At 27.9% G+C, this 10,801-nt stretch overlaps 1 protein-coding gene across 1 annotated transcript; it reads left to right on the forward strand.

The window, feature by feature from the left end:
* Positions 1-3,548: 3,548 nt before the first annotated feature.
* LOC122714830 lies at positions 3,549-8,284 on the forward strand. The gene is made up of 4 exons (XM_043936523.1): positions 3,549-3,642; positions 4,335-4,437; positions 4,582-4,779; positions 4,851-8,284. The coding sequence occupies exons 2-4, from the start codon at positions 4,342-4,344 to the stop codon at positions 6,546-6,548; spliced, it is 1,992 nt and encodes a 663-aa protein (XP_043792458.1). The 5' UTR covers positions 3,549-3,642; positions 4,335-4,341; the 3' UTR covers positions 6,549-8,284.
* The last annotated feature ends 2,517 nt before the right edge of the window (positions 8,285-10,801 follow it).

Below are 10,801 nucleotides of genomic sequence, written 5' to 3' on the forward strand. Positions count from 1 at the left end.
CATTTTTTAATTACAGCATTCGCGCCTGCTAAACAATTATCCCTTAGAACTTCAGGTTTCCAGCGCGCGCCATCTCGTTCTTTCCCTTCTTCTTCCTCTTCTTTTTCTTTTTCTCCTCTTATTTTTATTTATTTTCACGAACCCTTCAAGATATATCCTCGAGAAGGGGAAGAATCGACCGATACTTTGAGAGGCCACGTCTCGTGTAATTTTCATCGAGTGGGTGGATACCCATTATTTCGCATTACAGGCTCCTTACCGGCACCGATCCTCTCGTAGAATCGCGGCCCTATCGCGACTTCGCGTTACGTTCGCACGTCTTCCGCCTGTTAACACGCTTCCCGACGCGCCGCGACTTTAATCTTCCGCGCAGCGTGCAGCAACGTTCAGAGAGTTGGGGAGGAGAGAGGGGGAAACGTTTCTGGAATACCTTCGACGAAAAGATCAGGATGATTTTAAAGTTGAAACGAAATAGTGCGATAACATTCGCTTCTCTTTTCACATTTTTATATATTTTTAACCTCCACGTAGATATGTTGAGATATAAATTTTTATACGTTAATATGATGTTCATATTAGAAGACAATCTTGAATTATCATAGAATTAAGATTAGAATTAAGTCTAAAACCAATAATATAAAGTTAATTTTTAGATTTATATATATATATGTTCAAATTATATATTAAGTTGTATATTATATTAATATATAGAGATTGATATTATAAGATATCATTTTAAATATATATTAATTATCAATAGCATAATAGATTTTATATTTTTTGTTTTTGCAATTTCTAAAAATATAAAAGTATTTTTGAAAATTAATTTTGAAAAATTATTAGAGAAATTTACTTTAGAGAAATAAGACATGTAATCTTAACATGTATCTAGAGAGAAATTAAAAATCAATATAACATGTAAATAATGTATGTAAATATATAAATATTTAGATATACACGAAAAGATATGTATATAAAAGAGATTTCTAATTATAACTTGGATTGTACATAGATATCTTCATAATAAAGAAACAGATATCGTTTTCTGATTCGATATCGATACACGACTGTCGGAATTCAGTTTTTCTTATTCCTGTGAAGTTAGCTGCTATATCTCCCTGACAAATATTACTACGCTAATAATTATTGGGATATCAAAAATAAAACGAAAAAGAATTATTAAAAAGAGTTAATATTAATTTCAAAATTAAACTTATTAAAATTAATAATTATAAAATTATTAAAAAAGAAAATTCGAGAAACTTCCAATAAATTCGGTACAAAAACATGTCATATATAATAAGCAAACCGGTTGCTTTCTTCTTACCGACTAAAGCAACCGTAATAAATCATTTCGCAACAAGGTCGTCCTTTCTAGCATATCAATGTAGCCACAAGGTAAAGTAAATAATTGATGAAGATGAAGAACGAAAATGAGATGCAAATAAATCAATAAAAACTTAAGAAGAATCGATAAAAATTATTTAGAGTCACGTCATAAACTTAACCTATATTAAACGCACTATCTAAATATCTAATTATATACATACTATATATACTATATATAAATCGCTATATATACTATAGCGATTTATAAAATTCAATATAAAATCTGTAAAATTACAAGTTTTTTAAAAGTTTGCAAAGTTTTAAGAAAAATATTTCCAATGCAGTCAATAAATAGCAAACAAATACTGTAAAAATTTACAACGAATTGCTAATTTAAATTTTGCATTAAAGATCAAATTTTCTAGTAATTCAAGATTTTAACGAGAAACATAATCTATATTAGGGAAATTTTCCTATTACTTTTTGTTATATTTTTTTACGTACCAATTATCACGAATGAATAGCAAGAATACGCGATTCCCATGATGTCCCATGATGTGCGGCGAGCATGGTGTAGAAAGAGAAAAAATGCCGGCACGACTGGTGAAACACAGCGTAGAACGCGAGCGGCGTGGAAGACTGTAGTTAGCGACTATTAATATCATCGATCGGGATCGATAGTTGCCTGCGAGGCGTCATAATGATACGGTGGATTCAACGGAGCCCCATCGATACTTTTTCGATACCCGCCACATACTCATCGTACACTCGACTACAAGTGGCGCCACTAACGATCACTGCGAAATCGTATACGTCCAAATAAACTAACGATAACTTATTTCAAACGATCGCCTAATTATCATTCCATTAATTGCTTGAGCTAATTTGAAATAATGATAACTAAAGTATAAAGTATAAAGAGAAAAAATAGAGTAGAGATGAACATCTTCAAACGACATGATTTATCAAAAACTCATTATCAATGATCTTATAAAATATTTTTTATAAAATTTTTAATTTTAAATTTATATTAACAATGAGAAATTAATCAAAAATAATACAGTTTTTTTCGTTCATTCATAAAGGAATTTAATATCATCGATTATGTAGATGTTTTTTTAATCGATCATTAATTTATTTTTAAAAAAATTGATCGATTTATTTATGAGAAAAAATATATAATAAACAATTATATGATATGTAGTAAACGTTTTCCTATCATTTGAAATTATAATAATTAATAAAAATTGTTAGTTTCAGAAAATCGTGAATTATATAAATATAAAATATTATGATAAATATGATTGAAAATATAAATGTACTTATTAAATGTAAAAATATTTTTCTACACATTATGATAAAAACATTTATATCACTTAAAGCAAAGGATAAATTAGAAAATATCGTACAATATCCGTGAAAAACCGATAAAAATAAAAACACGTTATAAACATAATAAAAAATATGTCATCGTAAAGTATGTTGTGGTAATTATATGAGAAATAAAAATGCAATAAAAAGATTATCGTATATATAGAAAAAAAATTTGTATATATATTCATATAATATATAATTATAATATATAAAATAATAAAAAATATATACATGTATGTTGGGAATGATAATAAATAATAAATGATTATTGATTACCTGTTAGCAATAGTTCCGTAATATATAATATATGATAACAACACATTTGTCACACTAAAAATTTAACAAATACTTAACAATAAATATTTTTTTTACTAAATTTATTGTTAAAATATAATTATTTAAGAATATGTTTAGTGCGTCACAACTATCGCGAATTCTGCTACTCGAACTGTTTGATTATTAATTCGATTATATTCGATTATATTCGATTATATTCGATTATATATCCGAATATATCGATTTATATTTATTATTATTTTTTTTAATTTTACAATCTGTAATATATTAATTAAATATTTTTTAATATTAATGTGTTGAAAAATAAATATTATGTTCTTAATTTTTTAAGTTAAATATATAAATTAATATCAACAAAATTATATAGTATTATATATAATAAAAATTGAATCTAGGGAATTTTCAAACCATTTCACACTAATGCATCAAGCATGACTTCCGTTTTCGTCCATCTTGAACATTTTAGTTCATAACTTAAACACATAAGGTAACAGAGCGCCCATAGTCAATTCAATCGCGCAAACTCCGGAAAAATAATAAACAAAAGGAGCGATGGACCTTTTCCACCGAAGCTGTCCGATAATGTGTCGTATCGTGTCCTTGCATGTTTAAGTGTTTATACACGTGAAACAGCATCGTGGGGTGAGTTTACGTAACAGAAGACTATACGTTGTTAAAGTAACGTATTGCGTCCTACAAATAACCCTTCTATTTATATTTATTTGAACATTTAGTGTGTAAAATTGAAGAATTTTGAGGTTATATTGACAATCTATGATGGTCGTGTAACAAAAGGGCTCTAATGCATCGGCGTTATCGTAGAAACTTCAATTTCTGTATTCAAGCAATTTCATTGAATTTGTACATAATATATACGATTCAAAAATTTTCCTCTTATTGGTTTAAAAGTATAAAGATATATTAAATGTACATTGGTATGCAATTTAACGCATTTGCTCCGCCACATTTGTTACTACGAATTTTTAGCCACCCCTTCTACGGTCCCTATTTACGATCGCATCATACTTACGTGACATGATTATTAATATTCTTTAACTGATAATTTTGTTCTTCTTGCTCATTAAACTTAATAATGAACAATATATTCTCTTTTTTATTTTAAAGGTAGAATCTCATTGTTTATGTATACATTATTACTAAATAATCATAAAAAATTTTAATAAAAATAAATAAACAATATTTCTAATATTAAATGATATTTATGTATATTGTATTTATTAAAGCAAAAATTCTTTCTTATATATATAATTTTTTTAAAATATATATAATATATTATCACTTTCTTTTTTCACTTAAAGTAAATTTGTTTTCAGTTATAAAATGACAGAAGGTGGTGCAACTAGAATGAAGCGCAATGGCGCTCGTTTGTTTAAAAATCCTCCTCAGCCACATATGTGTATACAAGACTTCATACAGGTATATTTAATTAAGAAAAAGCTTTAAATGTTTCAAATATTTTTAGAATTTCATCTGAATTATTAAATTTAGTAATTTTTATAATTTATATAATTATGATTATAAAAATTATTTATTAAAACTTTAATTGTTTTATTACTTTAGGGCACTGCTGTCCCATGTTATGTAAATGTTTTATCATGGGAAAAAATTGCAATGCCATTGAAACCTTCACAGCCTGTACCATTTTATGGTGGAATGAGAGTCCGACCACCACGTACAAAAACAGAAGCTGTAATATTTGCAGTAATGGCTAATCCAGAAGTTCTTCGAATTAGTGGTAAAAACGCTCAAGATCCAAAGGTACTTATTCATAATTATTATATTTTGTTATTTATAAACAATTTCTCATACAGCTTTATTTTTGCTACCAGAAGCGTACCAGTTTAATAGAACTTTTACTAGATTTTGTGGAAAGGATGAATGCAGGTGTAATTTTTATGCGACAATATACAATATTGAAAGATCGGGATATTACTGGTGAATTAAAAGAAGTTTGGAATGCAGTACAAGCAAGGCGAGATATGGAGCAACCTCCTCCGCAGCAAGAAACTTGGATCGACGCGCAGCCACCTGTTCCTCAGTATCCTCAGTATCAAGATCATCAACAACAAGATTACACATCACAACCTCCACAATATCATTCAAGTATAGCATACGGTAGGGTAATGAGTAATGAAGGTATGCATTATGAAAGCTATGGTCATCAATCTCAAAATCCAGTTATTTCACAAAACGATCAATTATATCAATCCGGGCAATTAGTACCACAACAGTATCATGGAAACGTTCCTCGGATTACACCAATCGCTTCTAGAGATCGTAGAGATAATATAGTACAGAATATTCCTCAACAAAACTGCCCTGCATATCCATCCCAACAGTATCAATTTCAACAATTGCCTAGGCAAATGGTACCTCAATATGTAAATTCAAATGTTCATCATAATGCCAGTCTTAATTATGGGCCAACCACAAATTCTAACGTTAATCCAGCTATGAATACGAATTTAGCACCACCTTTTCAACCATATATAACTTATCAACAGCGAATTGATAATGCAATGCATATTGATATGCGCAGAATGCAACCACAACAGCAACAAATACATTTAAATCACGTACAACCTGTTCCACAATATGAACCAGCAACACCATATAATGTTCAAACGAATTCGTCGATTAACGTTCTTACAATTAGAGTAGGTAGACCACATATGGGTGTTGCTCAGAAGAACAATGCTAGTAAAAGACAAATGAATTCTCCTACTCATTCAAAACAATCTTCTTGTACAAATTGCCAGAATAAAGATATGTCCGATAATGGCACGAAACCGAAAAGTCCTGTTAAAGTTTTACAACGGGAATTGCCATCGAATGATCGACAAGATATAAATAATCATATACTCACTACTAATAATAAAATAAGTATTGAAAAAAATTCTATTGAAGAAACAAAGAATGTGCAAGTCACTGATTTAGATGAAGAAGTCAAAAAAACTGATACTTCTAATTGCGAAACGCCTGAATTATCTAGAAAACCAAATGATACTCATACTTTAGACACAACGTTAGCAAATACAGAACGAGATGCAATGAGTTTTATTGACGACAACACTTCTTTCGAAGAGAAACAACAAGAAATAAAAAATACGGATATTCCAAATGGCCAAAATTTATCTGATCAAAAGCATTCAAAGTCAAAAGCGATTGTAATGAAAGGAAACAAACACAAGGAAAATACGGAAAATAATAGAACAATTCGTATTAGATTTGTTTCTGATCAGAAAAACGATAGTCCGAAACGTTCTCAAACAGTTAATAATATTATCAAGAGCGTTTTTAAAATTCATCCAGGTATGTCTGCTGAAGAAACGTCAAGTAAACGAAAAACTAATGGCCAAGCTAAAAATAATTCTAAGATTAATGGTGAAAACGAAGAAATACAGCAAGGATATACAATATTAAAAAAAACAGAGTCTACTACTCAGGAAGAAATAGTGAGCGAATTAGCTCAGTTATCCATTCAAGACTGCAAAGATGCGACCGAAGTTAGTCCCGTGCTCTCGTGATAGCCTAGTTTGTAGCTGGTACCAAGTACTAGCTTGCAAATAAAGAGCAGTGAATACAATGTAAATAGATAGAACATTAATCAATAAAAAAAAAAGTCAGAAAAACAAATCTTAAAGAGGGGGACATAAAACAATAGAAATGAATACAATCGTAATTACCAAAATATCAGGACGTGCTTTTGCTGACGGCCATTTATTTTTTGACGAATCCATTCGTCTTCCTTGACATAATTTTGACAAGACGGATCATAATGAAGAGTTATCAAATGAAAAAACTGCAAAACTGAATATTTTAAACTGAATAAAAAAAATATCTATTTTCTGTGAATATACGCAGATAAACGATATAAAAAACTTTTAAAAAGAGATCTTAATAAGATTGTTACTAAGAAATAAGAAGAATTTCATTAAATGTTAAACGAATTGAACAAATGTTCACAATTCGAGTTAAAATAATAATATGAATTATATATTAATATGTGTTTATTCATCAAGATCCGTCATACAATTTAGCTTCCAGTAATGTCTATTAATAGTCTTTGAAAGAAAAAATTGAATAAATGAAATAGTGATACGCTATTATAGCGAAATTATAATACATCATCAATATACTGAATGCAAGGAAACTCGATTTTGGATTTTGAATAGATACACGTCCGGAATGATAAAAAATCGGTTATGAAGGAAGAAAACTGATTAATACATCTGGTATTTCAGTAACATATAATTTAACGTAAAATATTAAGTCGTTCTCGTAGATTAAATCGAGAAAACAATTTCACAATGGAATAAGAGCTGGTCATCGCGTACTTATCTTCCAACCATGCAGTTAGTGAAATTACTTTTAGAATTATACCGAGTGGGACAAATCGAATATTTAATACCATATTATGAATCATAATAAATATTAGATTTTCTAGAATAGTTATTAAGGATTGAATTCGAATTCTTATCTACGCATTAATATTCTGTATGATTCTCTATATTTTTCGCTTATTTTATTTTTCATACTCGTACATAAGATCTTGCGCATAGAAAAGGATTTCATTGTATTTTGAAATCCAAAAAAATAAAAAAAAAAAAATTTGTTCACTCGGTATATTCTTTGATAGAACCATTACATTCTAATGCATAGTTTATTAGTTGAAAAATACACAGGGCTGCCAAATCTCCGTAAATCATATCAAAATATTTAGAGAAATATTACATAAATAATTTATTAATTGACCAACTGTTTTTCATTAATTTGTACGCGCTGTTCTATCGCAATTTTTAGTTTGCCTCAGAGGCTCTCAATGATTTGTTAAAAAGAAGAAAACGGTTCATTTTGTCGATATTATGTATTAATAATAAAGATTGGACAGTCAATTAATAAGCTTGGCTTCGTTCACAACGTGCACGAATCATATCTGTGCATTAGTTGAACATCGAATTAACTGAGGCCTCTGTAAATTTGACGTGCCGTTTTGCATTCTAAATATTATAAAAGTACTGCTGCCACGCGAAACGACATCGTCACTTATCAATTTATTTAGCATTATTAAACCACTGTCATGCGTTCTCGTAACGCGAATTGCATGTTTTGATATTTTAAAAGGATATATTCTATAATTCATTTACAATCAATACAATGATCAAAACTTTTTGAAATGAAACCAAAACAAAAAAAAGAGAAGAAACCATAAAAATTACAAACAATGTCAGCGTGATCTGTCCATTGAGCTAATTAACCTCAATATTTGTTTTGATCATTTTCCCGATTTTTTTTTTTTTTTTTTTTTTTTTTNNNTTTTTTTTTTTTTTTTTTTTTTTTTTAATATCAAAAAAAAAATTTTTTAAATATCTAGACATTGTCCGTATTTTTTTAGTATATTTGAGGTGGTTTTGTTAGTAAGACTAACAATAAGATCTCAGCTCGTGATACACAAATAATAAGTTTGATTATCGTGGCACTGATGGGAAAGGACCAATCCGCAAGACCAGGGTGCAATTAATGATTTCCAGAAGTCTGGAAACAAAGTAGAATTCCTAAAACGAGCTGGCTCTCGAGTGGAAAAAAAAGTGCTCGATCTGTTTGTTAATTTTTTTTTGTTTTTCTTTGTTCTTCTATCATCTTTGGCTTGAAAAATATAATAATCAATAATTTGACACGTAAAAACTGTCACGTGCTACAAATAAATATAAAAACGTCGTGGTGCGTGCATTATGCATATTACAAATATATACACGCACACTCAACATATATATATATATACTTATACATATGAAAAGGTTTTTTCCTTATTTTATATGACAGCACGTTAGACAAGACAAAACGTTACGGGTTTCATGTTTAATCGGAGAGAATGCGAGCAAATCATCTATTTTATTATTTTTCGAAAAAGAAAAAAAAATTTACATTTTATATGAATCAGCGCCATAAATGCGTTGTTTTTTTTAAACGATCGTATAAATTGCTCATTAGCAATTTGTCGTAATTACTTTAGCAGTAAGTCTTAAATGCAGCCAATTGTCATTCCTGTCATTGTATTTCGTTTTCTTTTTTTGTTTTAATTTTTTTTTTGTCTTGTTCTATTAATTCACAAATACATAATTTTTTTTGCATACGATAAGAGGAGCGGATGTCAAACGTAACTGAAATCGTTTTGCGTCGAGTTATTTAGTCAATTTTTATTTTAAAATGCTCAAATGACTAAACGTGTCAAAGATGTTACGTTTAATCAGAAAATCTTATTAATTTTATCTAAGAAACTTTATTTACTTCTTTCTCGTCTTCTCTTCTTTTTTCTTTTATTTCGAATACAATTCTGAGCGGCTTGGCCCCTTCCTTTGCCAAACATCCCCAAAGTCCCTCCTCTCATTATTGTTAATAATATGTATTCAGTATTCGTGTTATTTTAGATTCTTATTATTATTGTCAGGTATATTCTGGTTTATTATATCATTATTACCATGAACAATGTAATCTATTATTATTCTATAATACATGGTTTTTCCAAAGCTCGCCTGCTGTTGTTTATTTACCTGTCAAAATGATACATCCCATTATTTATAAAAAACATTAAATCTAATAACATTATATAACAAGCTTCAAAATATTTAATTTAGTTAAGTTAACAAAAGAAGATACATTCATGTGTCATGATTGACATATATATAAATATAAATGCAACTTACTTCATGTTCTTATCTTTTACTGTTTAATATTGTATTTATATCTATACATATTGTTTACGCTTAGTTTCTTTGCCTACAAATGCAATTACTTATTGTTATAATCAACAAAACGTGTCATATAAGATCCTCAACTTTTAATTTTTGATATTTTGGAGCTATTCAAAATGTGTTAGTATTCTATTTTTTATGTTTTACTTTTTCAATCATCTTTTTTATTAGAATAAAAGATTTATATGATGGTCAAGTTTTATAATGTTTTAAATATATTAAACATTATAAATATACTAAACATTACAAAATAATCTACAATATTATTAATTAAAAATATCAAATCTTTTATTCAATATGATCATAAATATTTTACATATTGCCTTCTTAAAATAATATTTAATATAGTTATTAAGATATAATAAAAATATAAAGATAGAAATGTTATTAGATATTTTATTCATTCTATATAAATGAAAAATATTTTTTAATGATATTTTTTATAAGATGAAAGATATATCTATACTAATAAAATAAGAGTTTTAAATTATTTTTATGAATCCAAGTTTGTGTTTGTTGTTTAAAATTTAAAAAGTTAGACGATTTAGCTTATTCTGTCGATAATATATTGTTTTGGCGCTGATCTTCATTTCTTATCCTATTTTATCTTTAAAGAAATTTTGAGATACTCAAGAGATAGCGCTAATGGCTAATTTTTATTGTATTTCTATTCTTCTAATTGTCTATATTAATTTCATACAAAACTCTAAAGATGGTGCTGATTTCTATATTTTTACTCCATCTATATCTTTCTTCCACTATTTATTCTTCTTATCTATATTTGCTCTGCAAAATTTGTGTTCAAGAAAGAATTCCAATATATAATTAACTTTAGTATCTTCTTTTCATAAAATCCTAAATATTTTATTATTATATTGAATAAATAATAAATTTATAATATATTAACAGTTTGTATAAATTTAATCTTTATTATATACTTCATTTATGGTTATATAATGCACTTAATCGATAATATCACATGTAATCCAAAAATGATGAAAAAGAGTTAAATAATTTCTGAAATCTTA

This window comes from Apis laboriosa, unplaced genomic scaffold (genome assembly GCF_014066325.1).
Source record: "Apis laboriosa isolate Shangri-la unplaced genomic scaffold, ASM1406632v1 scaffold34_cov151, whole genome shotgun sequence".
Taxonomy (NCBI): Eukaryota; Metazoa; Arthropoda; class Insecta; order Hymenoptera; family Apidae; genus Apis; species Apis laboriosa.

Excerpts from the sequence above, each read along its gene's own strand:
- LOC122714830 (XM_043936523.1), top strand. The coding sequence starts at position 4,342 with ATGACAGAAGGTGGTGCAACTAGAATGAAGCGCAATGGCGCTCGTTTG. Across the intron at positions 4,438-4,581 it reads GTATACAAGACTTCATACAG|GGCACTGCTGTCCCATGTTA; the intron begins GTATATTTAATT and ends TTATTACTTTAG. Across the intron at positions 4,780-4,850 it reads AAAACGCTCAAGATCCAAAG|AAGCGTACCAGTTTAATAGA; the intron begins GTACTTATTCAT and ends TTTTGCTACCAG.